General features: G+C 41.5%; 1 protein-coding gene across 2 annotated transcripts in view; it reads right to left on the bottom strand.

The window, feature by feature from the left end:
- The window catches only part of tmem135 (transmembrane protein 135), a 302235-nt gene that overhangs the window by 265913 nt on the left and 14601 nt on the right, over window positions 1–21721 (bottom strand). Inside the window, exons 2-3 of one of the 2 annotated variants that reach the window (XM_078402681.1) lie at window positions 18856–18976; window positions 14654–14746 (exon numbers count right to left, since the gene is read on the bottom strand). In XM_078402681.1, coding sequence (XP_078258807.1) covers window positions 14654–14746; window positions 18856–18976 — 214 coding nt within the window. Of the gene's footprint in view, window positions 1–14653; window positions 14747–18855; window positions 18984–21721 lie in introns of both variants that reach the window. The other variant, XM_078402680.1, reaches the window with a different exon arrangement.

Below are 21721 nucleotides of genomic sequence, written 5' to 3'. Positions count from 1 at the left end.
TCCCTCTGGAAGGCGACTCCAGACTCTCAAAGCAGGCACAGGCAGACATAAAAACAGCTTTCTTCCACGAGTAGTAGTTCTACTCAATAACCAAAGTCTGTAGTCTCTTTTTTGCTCTGGTTTATTTTCACCCAAATGTTTAGACCGTAATGTTGTATCCTTATTGTTTTGATGGGTTTATGCTTTATACTTAATTGTTAACTATGTTTGTGTTGTCATTTGTGAGCGGAGCACCAAGGCACATTCCTTGTATGTGCACATACTTGGCCAATAAACTTATTCATTCATTCATCATTGCAATGAATGTTGATTTGTTTGGTATCTGCGACAAAATTATGAACTGGCCTGTTCTGATACAAAACTGGAAAAGCAGGTTATCTAAAATTGTAGAATTCAGAATAATTCCTGAGGGAATATAGATTTCTGATGGCACAAATACAGGTTATGAATGCCTGATTTATGTACAGCCCATACAGTGCTCTCCATAATGTTTGGGACAAAGACCCATCATTTATTTATTTGCCTCTGTAATCCACAATTTGAGATTTGTAATAGAAAACAAAATCTCACGTGGTTATAATGTGTTGTCAGATTTTAATAAATTTTTATACATTTTGGTTTCACCATGTAGAAATTACAGCAATGTTTATACATCATTCCCCCCATTTCAGGGCACCATAATGTTTGGGACACAGCAATGTCATGTAAATGAAAGTAGTTATGTTTAGTATTTTGTTGCATATCCTTTGCATGCAATGACTGCTTGAAGTCTGCAATTCATGAACATCACCAGTTGCTGGGTGTCTTCTCTGGTGATACACTGCCAGGTCTGTATTGCAGCCATCTTTAGCTTATGCTTGTTTTGGGGGCTAGTCCCCTTCAGTTTTCTCTTCAGCATATAAAAAGCATGCTCAATTGGGTTCAGATCGGGTGATTGACTTGGCCACTGAAGAATTTACCATTTTTTAGCTTTGAAAAACTCCTTTGTTGCTTTAGCAGTATGTTTGGGATCATTCCCCTCACATCCGGAATCTTGGAATCATCTTTGATCAAACCCTCTCCTTCGACAAACACATCAAACACATCACAAAGACAGCCTTCTTCCACCTCAAAAACATTGCCCGTCTCCGTCCATGCCTCTCCTCCACAGCTGCAGAAACCGTCATCCACGCCTTCATCACCTCCCGTCTGGACTACTGCAACAGCCTCCTCTATGGCGCACCCTCAAAAATCATCAGTAAACTTCAATACATTCAAAACTCCGCTGCCCGTCTACTCACCCACACCCCGATCCGTGACCATATCACCCCCGTCCTTTACAAACTCCACTGGCTCCCCATCCCCCAGAGAATCCAGTACAAAATCCTCCTCATGACCTACAAAGCCCTCCATAACCTGGCCCCATCCTACCTGACCGACCTCCTCCACAGGCACACTCCCACCTGCACCCTCCGCTCTGCTGCTGCCAATCTCCTATCCCCCCACATCCGGACCAAACTCAGATCCTGGGGGGACAGGGCTTTCTCCATCGCTGCTCCCACCCTATGGAACTCACTACCTCAAACCGTCAGAGACTCCTCCACACTCACCACATTCAAAACATCACTGAAGTCTCACCTATTCAGTACTGCCTTCAACCACTGAAGATCACCCCACCCTCTGTCTCCTTTCTCTGTTCGTTTACTTATTTATCTATTTATTCACTTCCCTATGTTCTCTAAATCCTTGTAAAGCGTCTTTGAGTATATGAAAAGCGCTATATAAATGTAATGTATTATTATTATTATTATTATTGTCTTGCTGTAGAATGAACCCCCGGCCAATGAGTTTTGAAGCATTTGTTTTTCTTTTCCTCCATACTTTGCTCTTGCCATCACTCAGATATAAGTTAATCTTTGTCTCACCTGTCCACAAGATCATTTTCCAGAACTTTGGTTACTTTTTTAAGTACTTCTTGACAAACTGTAACCTGGCCATTCTATTTTTGCAGCTAACCAGTGGTTTGCATCTTGCAGTGTAGCCTCTGTATTTCTGTTCATGAAGTCTTCTTCAGACAGTGGTCATTGACAAATCCACACCAGACTCCTGAAAAGTGTTTCCGATCTGTCAGACAGGTGTTTGGGGATTTTTCTTTATTATAGAGAGAATTCTTCTGTCATCAGCTGTGGAGGTCTTCCTTGGCCTGCCAGTCCCTTTGTAATTAGTAACCCCCAGTGCTCTCTTTCTTCTTCATGATGTTCCAAACAGTTGATTTTGGTAAGGCAAAGGTTTGGCTGATGTCTCGAACAGTTTTATTCTTGTTTCTCAGTCTCATGGCTTTTTTGACTTTCATTGGCACAACTTTGGTCCTCATGTTGATAAACAGCAAGAAACGTTTCCAATGGTAATGGAAAGACTGGAGGAAAGACGGTGCTGAGAGCTCTCTTACACCTGCATTAAGGAGGCATTTAAATACACCTGAGCAATTACAAACACCAATGAAGCCATGTGTCCCAAACATTATGGTGCCCTGAAATGGGGGGGGTCTACATGTAAACACAGCTGTAATTTCTATATGGTGCAACCAAAATGTATAAAAATACACTTTAATAATATCGGACAATGTGCATGTTAACATGTGATTTTTTCTATTACAAATCTCAAATTACGGAGTACAGAAGCAAATAAATAAATGATGGGTCTTTGTCCCAAACATTATGGAGGGCACTGTACATACAAATGGGCATTTGAGAGACCGGCGGGATGAATTGGTCAGCTGGTACTGCGCTGCGGGCATCATCTGCCATGTGGGAATTCAGTTTGCGATAATTGCAACATACAATCTGCTTGGGCTACGAACAGTTCACAGGAACAGACCCCTGCTGTAATTGGGGAGAACTGTATTTTGAAAACAAAAAAGGAATAATGACTGTAAAAACTATAAACACAAAAACATTAGGAACACAAGCACAAGTGCTTTAGAGAGGAATGAGTGGTTAGAATGTTACATGTTGATTGGTTGCAAGTTTCTACATACGTTTTGGGCAATTTTCTTAATTATGCTGCAAAATTCTCGTAAACTACCAAGACTGATAATCATTCATCAATCACAGGGTGTATGCTTTTCACATTTATGCTTTAAAATTACTACTTCAGCCAAGTCTTATTGGTTTTAAATCCTCCTTCACCCCCCCCCCCCCCCCCCCCCATGAATTAGCACCTGCCGATTAAAATACTCTAAAACATTTCCTGCATTTGACACACTTGCCAACGTTATAACTGGATCGATGTACCAGAGAAGATGGTTGTGCCAGGTATTGTAACAGCATTTAAAATACATTTAGACAGGTACATGGATAGGAAAGGTTTAGTGGGATATGGGCCAAACTCAGGCAAATGGGACTAGTTTATATGGGGCATCTTGGTCGCCATGGATGAGTTGGGCCAAAGTGCATGTTTCCATATTGTATGACTCTAATTAAAACCATATAATCTTATTGAATGGCAGCACATAGCCCATTTCTAAAATTCTCTACCACTTTATCTGCTCCCAGTAAGCTACCAACTGCATTACAATCACGTTAACAGCAATCTATAGAAATGTTATTGTGCATTAGAGGCAGTAACAATTTCTCACTCAGCACAAATATTGAATTCACTAAACTAAAGGTGTACTTATAATGGAGGGCCGCTCCCAAAATAATATTCCACTGCTGTTTATTGTTTGTGTAGCACAGCAAAGCAATGCTTACAGCAGCACCTTTTTGTACAGCCCCATATTTATAAAAATGCAGTTGTTTGAGTTACAATCATAACAATCTTTCTCGCATGAGGTAAATAGCTTCATCAATGGCAAGATCTAGACCAGTGCTTCTTAAACTGGTGAATGGTTCACCCAAGGGTGAATTATTTTTGGAGTGAATGAAGGGTGAATGACTTAATTTATTCAGATTTTTTTTTCTATACTTGAAAAAGGCATTGCCATTAAAGTGGTTAGTAAGCTCGTATTGGTTTGAATGGCAGTGGAGCTGAAATTTGATATATTTTTTCTCTCTACCTATGGTTTTCTAATTTCAAAGTAGCAGGATATTTCCCAAAATTACTGTAATATAATAGTTTAGGGAAGACCAGACATGCTAGTGGGATCATAAATTTATAAATGGCAACACTGGAGGATCGCCGTAGACAACTGTTGAACTGTAACTTTATTTTGTTTTGCCAATTTAGCTATTTTTATGCTAGAACTGGAATTCTATATATAGTTACTGTACAATTATCAGCACTTATTTGCATCAAGCAACATGAATTCTAGCTATATTAAGGAGTTTTGAGCCCCATTTTTAGGCAATCTAAAGTTAGATTGTGCCATTTTCTTGGAGTGATATTCTGTATTTTCTATTCTAGCGACTTCAGTATTTTGTGAGTTTGATTGGCAGATTAAGACACTATGTCTTTGTTGAAGTACCTAAAGAAACCAGTTCCAGAGGAAGAGTGTGCAGGAGGAAGTAGTTCATTTCTGAAAAAAAATGAAACGAATAGAACTTAAGGAGGTATGTTCAGGAGACGTAATTTGTGAAGGGTGACAAGGAAACTGAGGATAACGAACTAAAAAAATGCAGTTCATTTGAACATTGACTTCTCCAACTTTAGATAGTTCCTCTGTCCCTCTCTTTCCCTCCCCTTTCCCAGTTATCCAAAGCAACCCGCATCCTGCTGAGTTACTCCAGCATTTGTGAATAAATACCTTCGATTTGTACCGGCATCTGCAGTTATTTTCCTACACTACATGATCTCTGTTAATGATACGGGCAAGGAAAAACTTAATCTCAAGAGAAAATACCAGGACCAAAGTACCCTCTCCTCAAAACTCAAGAAAAGAAAGTGGAACGAAGAATATATCAAGTATGGCTTTTTTCTTCCCCAAGATGAACTAACAAGCCCTACTCCCTCAACTCAGTGCATGTTTTGCAGTGTAAAATATAGCAACCAGTGCCTGGCTCCTTCAAAATTACAGACTCATTTAAGAACAAAGCATAGCAATCATCAAAACAAGTCCATACAGTTTTTTTAAAAACACTCGTGAGTATTTGTGGAAGCAACAGAATTTCTTCCAGTCGATGGTAAAGAATGACACTGCGACTAAAAAACCTCTTCTTCTTGCCTCTCTTCAAATAGCACATGTGCTCATGAAAGAAAAAAAGCCATACACAGAGGCTGAGAAAGTTGTCAAACAGTTTTTGAAAATCGTTGCCAATCTACTACATGGTGGAAAGCAAGCAGTGGATAAAGTAGTGCAAATTCCTTTGTCCAATGCCACAATGAAACTTCGATCTACTATGGTTGCTGAGGATCTGAAGCATCAGCTGATGGCGAAACTGTTGGAAGCACCATTTTTCACTCTGCAGTTTGATGAATCTATGGACATTAAAAACGATGCATAACTCATTGTGTATTGTCGTTTCCCGGATCAAAGCTTGGAAAAATTGTCGAGCATTATCTCTTTTGCTTGCCAGTCGGAGAGCAAACTACAGGTGAATTTATTTTCTCCAAGCGTGATGAATTCATGGAAAATGAAAAATTATCTTGGAGCAAATGTGTTGCTGTGACTACAGATGGTGCTGCAACCATGATGGGGAAACAAAAAGGAGCCACCGCTCGCATCAAAGGAAAATCCCATAATTGCACCTTTTTACATTGTTGTTTACATCGGGAAGCACTGGCTGCCAAGAAACTGAACACTTGTTACAATGACCAGAAAAAAGAGCTGGAAGAATTGTTGCAAGATGTGGTGAAAATTGTCAATGCTATTCGCCCACAAGCAAAAAAATGTCAGCTGTTTTCAGATCTATGCAAGGATATGTCTGCAGATCACAAGATTCTCCTCCTGCATTCTGAGGTTCGATGGTTGTCACATGGACGAGTCCTTGAAAGAGTACTGTCCCTGAAGAATGAACTGTCTGTATCTTTTACTGAGCAAGGTGACGTGAAAGCAATGCATTTCAACAATGATTTTTGGCTGGCCAAATTGTGTTACATGACTTCTATTTTTGAACATTTGAATCGGCTCAACTTGTCACTTCAAGGTAAAGGAGGTGACAACTTCAATGTCTTTGGGAAAATAGAAGTCATGAAAATAAAGATCATCACGTGGCATATTAACATTTGTAAAGGCAATTTCTCCAATTTCCCACATTTGGAAAGCTTCCTCAAAGAGTGTGAGTGGGAAGAAAAGCAACCTGATCTGGAGAAAACACAGAAGGACATCATTTCCGACCATCTGCAGTTGCTGTCTAAAATTTTGAAACATATTTTCCTCAGAAGCATCTGCAGTACTTGGAAAATCAGGTGTGGATCCTTTTATCACCAGCCACATCAAGCGAGCAGATTTTGGGGAAATGTCAGAAGTGTTGATGGAGCTTCATTGTGACTTCACTCAAAAATTATCTTTTGAGATGTACTCCTACTATGGAGACTATTGGATTGGATTACTTGCTTTCCCTGAATATAAATCAATTGCCTTGAAGGCCCTTCAACCACTAGTAATGACGACAACAACTTTATTGCCTGAACAAGGATTTTCGACCTTGGTAGAATTGAAATCCAAAAAGCACAATTCACTTCAGTATGTTGATTCGGTAATGCGGGTTGCTTTGGAGAAGGAAATTGAACCTCGGTTTGAGAAGCTTGGCACAGGAGTACAGGAACATCCTCGTCATTGATGATAAGTGTAGAAGTATACTACTTGTCATTTATTTGTGGTAAACATACACAATAAGAAAACATTGTTTCTAAGAATCTAATTCTAAGTTCTAAGACAGTTGTTTACTAAATTTACTTTATGTAAACCAGAAAAATTCTAATAATTTTTCTGTTAATTTTTTTGTCACTCCTAGTTGGGAGGATGGGAGGGCGCCAGATAGTCAGAACTCAGCAACAGACAATGTTGTGATGATGTTTTGAGCATGCATATGACATATACTTGTCAGTACACACGCACTATATCTGGATTTGGAAGAGCCAGCTTCTGGAGAGGTATACCAAATATGGCAAGTTAAATCACATACTCCATGGTTTTTTGAGCTAGTTTCCCAAGAAAAGATTACTTGTCCAAATAATCTAAGCCCGAAAGGGTAGGATGGGGCTGAAGCCCAGTGTTTAGACGTTGGAATGGTTTTTATCATTCTAATACAATGATTTTCCAACTCCAGTGGTAATTAAACTTTTTTTTTCACTCCTAGTTTTCTTTATATATTTTTAGGATGTTCAAAACGTTGAATAAAATAAACACATAAGAAATGAGTTGATTTATGTTTTTTGCTCATGTAACAAAATAAATGATATATAAAATTATACACAAGGGAGAATAAGACGAAAATTACCAAAACACATGAGAAAATTTAGACACGGGTGAATGAAATTTTGTGATAAACACTCAAGGGTGAATGACACTGAAATAGTTTAAGAAGCACTGATCTAGGCCACTGATTTCAAAACCACGCAACTGGTAATTTTTAAAGCACTTTGTGTACAACAGTGACATGGCCCATTATGTAATAATGAGATTACATTTATTTTCCCTAATCACTCCAAAATGCTAGCATTTGCTACTACATAGGATTTAATTATAAGGAAGCCATTTTAGATGAAAAGGGCAGGCAGAAGACTGGAAAAATAATTAACTAATGTGGTCAGGCATATGTTTGATACATTTTTAGTATTCAGAGAAATATATATTGGCAAATAGACTAGAATAAACATTTTGAAGCATAATAACATACCCTATGAGAAGTTAAATAATACAGCAATTAGCTCTGCTGCTTCATAGCTCTTGGGTTTGATCCTGACCTCTGGTACTGTCTGTGTAGAGTTTGCATATTCTTCCTGTGTCTGTGCAGGTTTCCACCAGATGCTCTAGTTTCCTCTAATGTCTACTACTGTAAATTACCTCATGGCATGCAAATAGCAAAATAATTAAAACAGTTGATCATTATGCAAGAGAAAGAAGCTGAAAGGCAAGAGGAAAAACGAGGAATGGGACTGATGACATTGCTTTGGAGGGAGCTGGCAGGAGCCTGATGTGATCAATGGCCACCTTCTGTGCTGTAAAAGCAACTCCCCTCCCACTGGCCAATAACTTTACAAACACTGGCAAGTAGAACAAAAAAAAATTCACAGTAACAATCAGAAGACACAAGAGACTGCAGGTGGTTCAATCTGGAACAGAAAACAAACTGATGGAGGAACTTGGACACAACTTCCGTGATGGTGTGGGTTTTCCCCCGACTGCTCTGGTTTCCTCTCACATTCCAAAGACGTACAGGCTTGTAGATTAATTCGCTTCGGTAAAAACTGTAAATTGCCCCTCGTGTGTGCTAGTGTAACAGGAATCGTGGGTCGGCGCAGACTCGGTGCGCTGTATCTCTAAACTAAACAACTAAACTAAAACAAAGTGCTGGAGTAAGTCAGCTGATCAGGTAGCTGCCTTACCCGCCGTTACTCCAGCACTTGGTGTCTTTTTTGTAAACCAGCATCTGCAGGTTTCGGCTGGTATCGCAGCAGATCAAGTAGGATCTGTGAAGGCAAAGGTGGGTCGAAGTTTCATGGCTCTTTGGTTAATGATTGTCGTGAGCTTATTCTCCAGAACTTGAGCAATGCAAACAAAGCAGAAGTTCAGGCGACTGAGTAGAGGGACCTCCAGGAGGAGTCAGAGACCTCCAGGATACACAAACAACACAGCCATCCACATCCTGCAGGGGTAAGGCAGGGACAGGCTGTGCAATAAGCTGGCCAACTGCGCAAACAATCCTGCTGTTTTGTTGGTGCTGCCGTTGCAAAGCTAAAAGCACCGGAGAGAATGTGAAAGCGTGCAAGCAAGAGCATGAAGTGCAAAGGCAAAAGGAAGCCACACAAAACAGCGTCCAAGCCCTCAACTGGTCGCTCACAGAACAGAGGCTCAGAGAGCCCAGCAGCTGCCTGGGATGGACTTGACGGTGACAGCCAGCAGCTTTTAACCTTTGGCAAATCCACTATTACAGAATTATACAGAATTATACCCACATTCCTCTCTGATATCTAGCAGATAGAAACATAGAAAATAGGTGCAGGAGGAGGTCATTCGGCTCTTCGAGCCAGCACCGCCATTCATTGTGATCATGGCTGATCGTCCCCAATCAATACCCCGTGCCTGCCTTCTCCCCATATCCCTTGATTCCACTAGTCACTAGAGCTCTATCTAACTCTCTCTTAAATCCATCCAGTGATTTGGCATCCACTGCCCTCTGTGGCAGAGAATTCCACAAATTCACAACTCTCTGGGTGAAAAAGTTTTTTCTCACCTCAGTTTTAAATGGCCTCCCCTTTATTCTAAGACTGTGGCCCCTGGTTCTGGACTCGCCCAACATTGGGAACATTTTTCCAGCATCCAGCTTGTCCAGTCCTTTTATAATTTTATATGTTTTTATAAGATCCCCTCTCATCCTTCTAAACTCCAGTGAATACAAGCCTAGTCTTTTCAATCTTTCCTCATATGTCAGTCCCGCCATCCCAGGGATCAATCTCGTGAACCTACTGCACTGCCTCAATTACAAGGATGTCCTTCCTCAAATTAGGAGACCAAAACAGTACACAATACTCCAGATGTGGTCTAACCAGGGCCCTATACAACTGAAGAAGAACCTCTTTAATCCTATACTGAAATCCTCTTGTTATGAAGGCCAACATTCCATAAGCTTTCTTCACTGCCTGCTGCACCTGCACGCCAACTTTCAGTGACTGGTGTACAAGGACACCCAGGTCTCGCTGCACCTCCCACTTACCTAACCTAACTCCATTGAGATAATAATTTGCCTCCTTGTTTCTGCCGACAAAGTGGATAACCTCACATTTATCTATATTATACTGCATCAGCCACGCATCTGCCCACTCACTCAACCTGTCCAGGTCACCCTGCAACCTCCTAACATCCTCTTCATAGTTTACACTGCCACCCAGCTTTGTGTCAGCCTCAAATTTGCTGGTGTTGCTTATAATTCCCTCTTCCAAATCATTAATATATATGGTAAACAGTTGCGGCCCCCACACCGAGCCTTGCGGCACTCCACTCGCCACTGCCTGCCATTCTGAAAAGGACCCGTTTACTCCTACTCTTTGCTTCCTGTCTGCCAACCAATTTTCTATCCATGTCAACACCCTACCCCCAATACCATGTGCTCTAATTTTGGTCACCAATCTCCCGTGCGGGACCTCATCAAAGGCTTTCTGGAAGTCTAGATACACTACATTCACTAGCTCCCCTTCATCCATTTTACTTGTCACGTCCTCAAAAAATTCCAGAAGATTAGCCAAGCATGATTTCCCCTTCATAAATCCATGCTGACTTGGACTTATCCTTTTACTGCTATCCAAATGCACCGTTATTACCTCTTTAATAATTGACTCCAGCATATTTCCCACCACAGAAGTCAGGCTAACTGGTCTGTAATTCCCCGTTTTCTCTCTCGCTCCTTTCTTGAAAAGTGGGATAACATTAGCTATCCTCCAATCCACAGGAACTGATCCTGAATCTATTGAACATTGGAAAATGATCACCATTGCGTCCACTATTTCTAGAGCCACCTCCCTGAGGACCATGGAATGCAGACCATCAGGCCCAGGGGTTTTATCATCCTTCAGTCCCATTAGTCTACCCAATACTATTTCTCGCCTAATGACAATTTCTTTCAGTTCCTCTACCTCCCTAGATCCTCTGTCCTCCAGTACATCTGGGAGATTGTTTGTGTCTTCATTAGTGAAGACAGATCCGAAGAACCTGTTCAACTCTTCTGCCATTTCCTTGTTACCCATAATAATTTCACCTGTGTCTGCCTTCAAGGGACCCACATTTGACTTTGCTACTCTTTTTCTCTCAACATATCTAAAGAAGCTTTTACTGTCCTTCTTTATATTCTTGGCCAGCTTCCCCTCGTACTTCATCTTTTCAGCCCGTATTGCCCGTTTTGTTACCTTCTGTTGTCCTATGAAAGTTTCCCAATCCTCTGGCTTCCGGCTACTCTTTGCTGTGTTATACATCTTTTCTTTTAGTTTTATTCCATCCCTAACTTCCCTTGTCAGCCACGGTTGCCTCTTGCTCCCCTTAGAATCTTTCTTCCGGATTGTGCTCAGAAATTCCTGCCATTGCTGTTCCACCGTCAATCCTGCTAGGATCCCTTTCTAGTCTACCTTGGCCAGCTCCTCTCTCATGCCTTCATAGTCCTCTTTGTTCACCTGCAACACTGACACTTCCGATTTAACCTTCTCCTTCGCAAATTGCAGATTAAAACTAATCATATTATGATCACTACCTCCAAGCGGTTCCTTTACCTTGAGTTCCCTTATTAAATCTGGTTCATTGAACAAAACTAAATCCAGAATTGCCTTTTCTCTGGTAGGCTCCATTACAAGCTGCTCTAAGAATCCATCTCGGAGGCACTCTACAAACTCTCTTTCTTGGGGTCCAGAACCAACCTGATTTTCCCAGTCCACCTGCATATTGAAATCGCCCATCACCACAGTGGCATTACCTTTCTTACATGCCAGTTTTAACTCCTGCTGCATCTTATATCCTACATCCGGGCTACTATTTGGGGGTCTGTAGATGACACCAATTAGTGTCTTCTTGCCTTTACAATTCCTCAACTCAATCCACAGTGACTCTACCTCGTCAGTCCCTATGTCTTCCTTCGCAAGGGACTGAATTTCATCCCTCACCAGCAGAGCTACCCCACCGCCTCTGCCCACCTGCCTGTCCTTTCTATAGGATGTATAACCCTGAATATTAAGTTCCCAGGCCCGATCCTCCTGCAGCAACGTCTCTGTAATCCCCACAATGTCATATCTACCAACCTCTAACTGAGCCTCAAGCTCATCTACTTTACTTCTTATACTTCGCACATTCATATACAATACTTTTAATTCCTTAACCATCTCACCCTTCACATCGATCCCTATTACACTTGGCCATACTCTCCTATCCCTTTGTCAGTTTTCTTTCCTGTTAATTCTGGGGTCATTCATTATCCCTTTACTCTCTTTCCCTTTAACTCCATCCTTGACTATCACATTTGACACCTCCCCCCCATAATATACCTAACAATTCTCATTTAATTAGGTATCATATTCTGCACGGATATTGTGAGGTTTAGAGAATGTTCCTGAGCTGTACTGTTCCATATTCTATGTTAGTACATGTTTCTGTGGAATTCTCTGCCTCAGAAGGCAATGGAGGCCAATTCTCTGAATGCATTCAAGAGAGAGCTAGATAGAGCTCTTAAGGATAGCGGAGTCAGGGGGTATGGGGAGAAGGCAGGAATGGGGTACTGATTGAGAATGATCAGCCATGATCACATTGAATGGTGGTGCTGGCTCGAAGGGCCGAATGGCCTACTCATGCACCTATTGTCTATTCAGGGCTTAGAATCTCTTTGCAACAAAGTGATACCATTTCACAAATTCTCCAAGAGTTTGGGGAAATCAACAGTTTCAACACAGGCCAACATAACACCGAAATTCATTGTGAAGATTCATAAATTAAAGAAAATATAACCTCCAGAGTTGCTTTTTAATAGGTCAACGTTAAAGATCTCCTCAGAAATGTTCAGTGCGTCATAGGAGACAATGTTACAGCATACAATAATAACACAAAGTAGCTAAACAACAGTAATTTTAAACATCTTAAATGGACATTGTGATAGAATATTACAAAATCAAAAGTAGGCTCTTAACAAAATTAATGTTGCAGCATTCACATTTTTTGCACTTTTAAGCAATTTGTTGAGAACACATTTTTCCAAAGGCTAAATCAGGATTCCAAAAAATGATCTACATTCAGTTATATTTTAATCGTAAGTTTTGATTGATTGAAACATGCACCATGAAAACAGGCCCTTCGGCCTGCCGAGTCCAAACCAACCTTCGATTGGTGGACTGTTCACAAAAGTTCTGTTATCCCACTTTCTCATCCACTCCCTGCAATTTACATGAGGCTACTTAAGCTACAAACCCACACGTTTTTGAGATGTGGGAGGAAACTGAAGTACACGGTCACAGAGAGAACATGGCAACTCCACACAGACAGCATCCGAGGTCAAGATCGAACTCGAGTTACTGGCACTGATGCAGCAGCTCTGCCAGCTGTGCCACTGGTTGTTTTAATCCAAGCAAATAAGCTTCCTTAAACTGGATATATAAAAGATCGACTTAGCATCTTTAAATTCAGTCAATGCTCATATTTTGCAGTATAATTTTATTTATTTTTTAGATTTAGAGATACAGCGCGGAAACAGGCCCTTCGGCCCACAGGGTCCGCGCCGCCCAGCGATCCCTGCACACTAACACTATCCTACACCCACTTGGGACACTTTTTACATTTGCCCAGCCAATTAACCTACATACCTGTACGTCTTTGGAGTGTGGGAGGAACCCGAAGATCTCGAGAAAACCCACGCAGGTCACGGGGAGAACGTACAAACTCCGTACAGACGGCGCCCGTAGTCAGGATCGAACCCGAGTCTCCGGCGCTGCATTCGCCGTAAGGCAGCAACTCTACCGCTGCGCCAACATGAAGACAATTACATTTTGGTTTCTACCGCTAGATAGTTGCACATTTTGTCAACTAAGAACATGATATCACACATTCGGATAAATTGCACTGCTTTCACAGAATTTAGGGAATCAGCAAAAATCTAAACTTGAAGTAGAGATCGCCAATGATCTATCCAAGAATGACAGAGAAGTCCCCGTGGACCATGTGGACCACTGCTCCACTATTTCTAATGATCTATATACTGACTGTATATACATGCATCAGCTGATGAGCTCCACAGCTGCAGTCTGCTGATACTTACCAAATGTGAAGCGTCAGGGAACTTAAGTGCATTTTCAGAACAACCACTACCAGTTCACGTACACCTAATCTAACCTCATCTACTGTATCCAATTTTCCTGACACTTATGCTCGGTCCTCCAAGGCCCACTGGATCTCCTGGTTGCTTTAACTCCCCTTCGCAGTCCCATACTTTCTATCCTGGGTCTTCCCTCATTGCCAGAGTGAGGCCACATGCAAACGGGAGGAGCAACACATCATATTCCGCTTGGGTAGCTTACAACCCAATGGTATGAACCTTGAATTCTCTCATTTTAGGTAACTATATCACCCTTCCCCTTATACCCCACCTGAACTCACACCTATTTTTCCCTCCCCCCCTCCCCCCCACCTACATTCCTTTCTCTAGCTTCACAATTTGCAACAATCAAGAATTTCCCATTGCAAGATGGGAGAAAACTAGCAATAAAGAATGTATGTGCATTCTGAAACATTTTCAGGTAAAATGTTTCGTAATGTATGCACACTTTGTATTGCTGGCTTTCTCCCATCTTGTGTTGTGAAATCTTTGATAGTTTACTTCAGTAAAAATGCACTGGCAGTGGAAACAAGCAACTGTAGTTGGTGGTTTACTAAAGAAGATGAAGTACAGGTGTAACTCAGGGAAAACGCTTCATAATGTATAAAAATCTAAAACACAGAATGGAAAATAACTGCTTCACAGCTTTATTCTACCTCGAAGAATAGAGCTTTACAAACAAAAGTTATGCATCTTAAAATTCCATTGTATCATTTTTTTGTAAATTAAAATATTACCTGCTTTTCCTTTCAATCAGAATGGCCAAATAAGAAGCAGGCAAAGCTGCACCAAATCCTGCAGACCATATGTAGAACTTCCCAAGCAGCTTCCTAGATATGGAAGGAAAACAAAACAGCTAAACTTATACTATTCGCAATATTAATCCTTTCTCAGGTAGTCCCACAGAACTGAAGTTTCCATTCCATTCTTCTTGGCCACTTCGCTCTTCTCTTTCCACACAATTTCACTGCATCCCTCCAATTACCCACCCGGCCTTCCAACTCTCTATTGCTAGTTTCTCACTTTCCCCAACAGCGAGCTACCCACCAGTCAGTGCCCCTCACTCTCTTTGCAGCCGCTCCCAGATGTTGATCAAGCTCCCACAGCCGGCGTCACAGCCGAGAACCTCCGAAACCTGGGGAGAATCTTCAAATGCCTATCTAGTGTGACCTGATATCAGCTGATAACATTCTTCTGGTGCTCTGCTTGTAGGCGAGTGGTTCCTAGTGCATAATGTTCTGGCTGATGGGCATAGATTAATCCTGAGCGAGTGGCAGCACCCCGTGTAATCAAGCCACGTCTCTAATGACCGTAAACTCACAGGGCCTTCCTCTTCCTTGGGTTTAGAGCTTAAGAGTTTAGAGATACAGTATGGAAACGGGGCCTTCGGCCCACACCGACTATTGATCACCCATTCACACTAGTTCTATGTTATCCCACTTTCTCATTCATTCCCGACACACTAGGAGTAATTTACAGAGGCCAACTAGCCTACAAATCCACATGTCTTTGAGATGTGGGACGAAACCGGAGCTCTGAAGGAAACCTGCACAGGGAGAACATGCAAACTCCACACATACAGCACCCGAGGCCAGGATTGAACTTGTTGTTGACTTTAAATCCTGGAGACCTATGTTTAGTGACATGCTTGCAAATATAGAGGACACCATCCACTATTCTCACCATCTTTCACAATATCCCCAAATGTAACAGGTTCTCTGGATTCCCCCAAAAGAACCCCTCTGTTATTCACCCCTACCTATTGATTTTATAGCTAAACCAATTACATAAATGCCAAAAGTGCATATGCATGACTATTCAAAGTGGCAATGAAGCACTTTAGGTGGAACCGAGAACATCTAGTTGACTTGTTCGGAGCGAACAGAAGCCCAGTGGAGCAAACGGTAGATGGAGCGCACCACCTCACTAACTATCCAACCTTTGCTCCATCTGTGGGAGCCACACTGGCCTTTCTAGTCACACCAGGGCCCACAGAACCAGAATGGATACGGCATCCTCAGTCCTGGGAAACCACCTAAACTGTAAGAAAATCAGTTGATAGATTCATTACAAACAGGTCATCATTTTCTTAAATAAAAATAGTTGCTGAAATGCAACACCCAAGTCACTAAAGGTTTTTTGTAATCTAATCTGAGGCCTTTTCAAGGGTTTAAATGTACTGTACACCAACATATGAAGAGCTTCTCTGCCACTCAAAAAGATCATGGTTGATTGACTTTAACCTCAACTCTGCATTCCACCATAACCTTTCAGCCCTGCCACACAACCCTCCCCTGCTTATCAAGAATCTATCCATCTGAGTTTTATAATTATTTACAGACTCCACTTTCACTGCTGTTTGAGGAGGAGAATTCCAAAGATTTACAAAACTCCAAAAATGGTGCTTCATTCCTATCTTGAATGAACACGATGCCTTATTTTAAAGCAATTACCAACCTCCACCCCACCCCACCATTCTTGATTGTTCCACAAGAGAAAACATCTGCTCCACATCCAACCAGTCAAAATCTCCCCCTGAGATCCTATTCACTTCTAAAACTCAGCTGTCTAATCGTTCCAGTAAGACAACCCTACCCACCCAGTATCGGTCCTGTAATCATTCTTTGAACTGCTACCATTTCACTATTATTCTACATTAAATAAAGAGGCAAACAATTTCTCATGGTACGCCTGCCAATGCCAATGTTTTATATGACTGGAGACTACTCCCATTCTATATCAGCTAATATTATCAATTTCTATGATCAACCATTATAAGGATAGATAAAACGAACGTGCAAATCAACCCATTTTATATAATTTGTTTCATTAATTACTCTCATTCTTTAATTCATTCCTCTTATTTTTATCAAGATGGATTATTTTCCTTTAGTTACAGCAAACATTCAGGTTGGCAATGACGTTCTATAAAAAATTGGTTACCTTTTATTAAACTTTTTCCACATGTAAACCAGATAATAAACATAGATTATATATACCTATACCTCCTGTCCTTATACCTCCTCCCTCAACTCTGCCCAGGGACCCCGACAGCCCTTTCAGGGTAGGAAGAGGTTCACTTGCACGTCCTCCAATCTCATCTACTGTATCCGTGGTTCTAGATGTGGACTCTTACACATCGGCGAGACCAAACGTAGATTGGGCGATCGTTTCACTGAACACCTTCGCTCAGTCCACCTAGACCTCCCTGATCTCCCGGTTGCCAAACACTTTAATTCCCCTTCCCATTCTCACACTGACCTTTCTGTCCTAGGTCTCCTCCATTGTCAGAGTGCGGCTACTCGCAAATTGGAAGAACAGCGTCTAATATTTTGCGTGGGCAGCATAACCTCTGAACTCCCTCCCTCTCCATCCCTCCCCCACCAAGTTGCACCAGCTACTCGTTCCCACCTAGCAAACAGCCAGTTTCCTTTATCATTGTTACTTTTTTGCATATCTTTCATTCATTTGTTCTTTATCTCTCTACATCACCATCCATATATCTCATTTCCCTTTCCCGTGACTCTAGTCTGAAGAAGGGTCTAGACCCAAAAGGTCACCCATTCCTTCTCTCCAGAGATGCTGCCTGTCCCGCTGTCCCGCAGTTATTCCAGCATTTTGTGTCTATCAAAGATTATTAAAAAACTTAATGACAAATCCTGATACCACCTCACCTCAATTCCATAGCAAATGGTATCTGGCTCAGGCAGGAATAATTGCCGTAAGTGCAGAAAAGTATGGTAAAACACTGATAATCCAACATCCTCAGGATTTTGGTGGTGCAGATTTTCCAGATTGATTAGTAGGACTAGATGTTACAATCCCTAAGGTTTGCACTACAATTGACTGGTGTTGTTCTTGGGGGTGACCACTAGGTGATGTTGCTACCATTCAGACATATCTTCAGTTGTGTACCTCAACGTCACTGGGTGTTTCGGCCTTTTATCACAAGACACCCTCAGTCGAGGCAGGCCCACCGCAGGGTGATCAGACCTGGGTGTGTGTCTTATGGTTAGCTGTGTGTGTGATGAGACATAAGACCATCTTATAAGACATAAGACATAAGACATAAGACCATCTTATGTGTCTGATGGTCACGTGGTAGCCCAGACAGCATCTCTTTTTTTCAGCCACAGCCAGTGACTGCTCCGTTCGGCGGCATTTGCAAGTTCTTTGATTGCCCTCCTTTGGGCCTGCCCTCTGACTAAAAGTCTATATGTTACTACACCTATTAATACCCAAACACACTTTTAATTCAATTTTGTTTTTAAAGAGACATTACAGCAAAATTATCCACCAATTTTTAAAATGAGTTTCAAAATTGGGCTCGATGCCAAATTACAGGAATTTTCAAACAATTGGATAGAGGTTTCTCAGTGTTTTATCTCCGTACAATAAACACTTTTACTTATATTCCAACATGCACCAAGCTCTTCGATTTTAAGAAAACATAATCATATGGAGGTTTCAAATGCTTCTAGAAAGACTGGTCTACCTATCTGCTCTTGGAAAGGTGGGAGCAAGCTAATTCCTTGAACTACCACAGTTCTCCTGGTATTGGCATACCCACAAGGCTTGGTGGTGGGGAATTTCAGGAATTGGAATGAGCAATGGTTTCCCAATCAGGGTAGTGTATCACTTAAATCCAATTAAAAATGTAAACGCTGAGCTTAAACTGTGGAACTCCGGGATGAGCTGTAGGGGAATAACGGCTGTGTCAACTAAATAGCACTCAGCATAATGAAACAATCATATAATTCCATTCATCAAATTTCTGACAGGATTAACTGCTATAATTTAGCTCCAGCTGCCAAATGTTCAGTTGTATTGCAGAAATTGTCTGTAAAATGAATGGACACTTGAAAGTGCCAAGAAGCATGTGAAAAATTTGACAGATCTCACAAAATTAATTTTATCCTTAGATTAGTAAACCTCTCACCTGAGGATACAGAAAAACATAATATAGAGGCCACCATTTGCGGTAAGGAAGGAGGTCGATTGGAGGATCTCAGGGAGCAGTTTGTGAATGTAGTAGTCTAACTTCCGCCTTCGTAGGATTGCTGCAATCTAAGACAAACATGGAATTATCTTTTAAGCGTTAAATTAAGGCTAAGTTTCACCATTGATGTCACCTAAGCTTTTAAATATATATTTTAACACCCTGTTTATTACTGCTAATTTCAGAATTAAAGAAAGCATTTCCATTTTGCACATTTTCACCTATAAAACTAACAAAATAAGGTTCATAAATGTAACATGTATGTAAGTGGCACTCTCGGGTTCAACTCAATTATGGGCAGTCACCATAAAGTAAAGGATGCATATACAAACTATAAACAAAAGATGAAGAGCCAAATTATGATTTGACAATAGATCTCAAAAATATGTTATCATGGCAATTAGGCAAATCCTTGCAGCTGCATAATAGACAATAGACAATAGGTGCAGGAGTAGGCCATTCGGCCCTTCGAGCCAGCACCACCATTCAATGTGATCATGGCTGATCATTCTCAATCAGTACCCCGTTCCTGCTTTCTCCCCATACCCCCTGACGCTATCCTTGAGAGCTCTATCTAGCTCTCTCTTCAAAGCATTCAGAGAATTGGTCTCCACTGCCTTTTGAGGCAGAGAATTCCACAGATTTACAACTCTCTGACTGAAAAAGGTTTTCCTCATCTCCGTTCTAAATGGCCTACCCCTTATTCTTAAACTGTGGCCCGTGGTTCTGGACTCCCCCAACATTGGGAACATGATTCCTGCCTCTAACCTGTCCAACCCCTTAATAATCTTGTATGTTTCAATAAGATCCCCTCCCATCCTTCTAAATTCCAGTGTATACAAGCCTAGTCGCTCCCGTCTTTCAATATACGACAGTCCCGCCATTCCAGGAATTAACCTAGTAAACCTACGCTGCACGCCCTCAATAGCAAGAATATCCTTCCTCAAATTTGGAGACCAAAACTGCACACAGTACTCTAGGTGCAGTCTCACTAGGGCCCTGTACAACTGCAGAAGGACCTCTTTGCTCCTATACTCAACTCCTCGTGTTATGAAGGCCAACATTCCATTGGCTTTCTTCACTGCCTGCTGTACCTGCATGCTTCCTTTCAGTGACTGATGCACTAGGACACCCAGATCTCATTGTACTTCCCCTTTTCCTAACTTGACACCATTCAGATAATAATCTGCCTTCCTATTCTTACCACCAAAGTGGATAACCTCACACATCCACATTAAACTGCATCTGCCATGCATCCGCCCACTCACACAACCTGTCCATGTCACCCTGCAACCTCATAGCATCTTCCTCACAGTTCACACTGCCACCCAGCTTTGTGACATCTGCAAATTTGCTAATGTTACTTTTAATCCCTTCATCCAAGTCATTAATGTATATTGTAAACAGCTGCGGTCCCAGCACCGAGCCTTGCGGTACCCCACTAGTCACTGCCTGCCATTCTGAAAGGGACCATTTATCCCTACTCTTTGCTTTCTGTCTGCCAACCAATTTTCTATTCATCAGTACCCTACCCCCAATACCATGTGCTCTAATTTTGCCCACTAATCTCCTATGTGGGACCATGTCGAAGGCTTTCTGAAAGTCAAGGTACACTACATCCACCGGCTCTCCCCTGTCCATTTTCCCAGTTACATCCTCAAAAAATTCCAGAAGATTAGTCAAGCATGATTTCCCCTTCGTAAATCCATGCTGACTCGGAACGATCCTGTTACAGCTATCCAAATGCTCCGCAATTTCGTCTTTTATAATTGACTCCGGCATCTTCCCCACCACTGATGTCAGACTAACTGGTCTATAATTTCCTGTTTTCTCATAACAGGGGATTCTCGAATTTACTGGTTGTTCCCAGGTACAAACTTGGAGACGGACATCGAGTGCTGCTGGAAGACCATCAATTTGGTGATAACACTCTTTGGTTTGCCCAAAACGTGTTCATCTCCCAGCAGAGTGAGATGGCGATAAGGGAATGTTGCCGGCTGGCCCATTCCAGATTGCAGGAGCACGTGCTGTGGAGCACACTGTAGGTCAGTGCGCCCAATGCAAAGGTTCTGTGGCGCTGGCCCACAGTCTAGGGTTCTTCCGTGGCTGGACATTGAGAGGCTGAGTCCAGTGGGGTCACTCTTTAAACAAAGGAAAGGGATATCACCCCAGAGTGCCACACGAGTGGGTGTTTTGTGATGTGAACACTACTGAGTATGGGACTATTGGATGGATAGACACTAACAATGTATGAAGAGTTTTTACGTGGTTTCTGTTCTGTATCTATTTTTATTGCAAATAAAGCTTAATTTTTGAAAATCTTAAAAAATTTGACAAAGCTCTAATCCAAGATAATGGAGAGCGCGAATTATAATTCTGCAGAATTTTAATAAATTAAGCATGTTATATAATCTATATTTGTAATGAGTTACAGTTGGAAAACATTGCTCAAGGAATAGTCTATGCACTTCCAGTCATAGCCACACGCAAGGCTATAGAAAGCACATTACATTCAACAGCAAATTACTTAACCAGCTGTACTTGAGATCTGAGCAATAATTACTTGATATTGTTTGATGAAAGCAGTAACTTAGTTTTGTCAGCTTATTTGCAAGTCTGGTGAAATTTCTTGCAAATTTAAAGTACGTCTTCTCTACAATTGTTCTTTCCTAAATCAGCTGAGGTTTGTCTGGACAAATGCTGCATGCCAGCTAAAGCTTTTCACTGTACCAATAAACTGTGACAATTCACGTGACAATAAACTAATCTAAACTTCATTTTACCAATAGAGCCAAAACCTGCAAGT

The sequence above is a fragment of the Rhinoraja longicauda genome, chromosome 7 (assembly GCF_053455715.1).
Source record: "Rhinoraja longicauda isolate Sanriku21f chromosome 7, sRhiLon1.1, whole genome shotgun sequence".
NCBI classification, from domain to species: Eukaryota; Metazoa; Chordata; class Chondrichthyes; order Rajiformes; family Arhynchobatidae; genus Rhinoraja; species Rhinoraja longicauda.
Note: the sequence above shows the minus strand (reverse complement) of the source record. Positions and strands in the feature narration are given on the sequence as shown.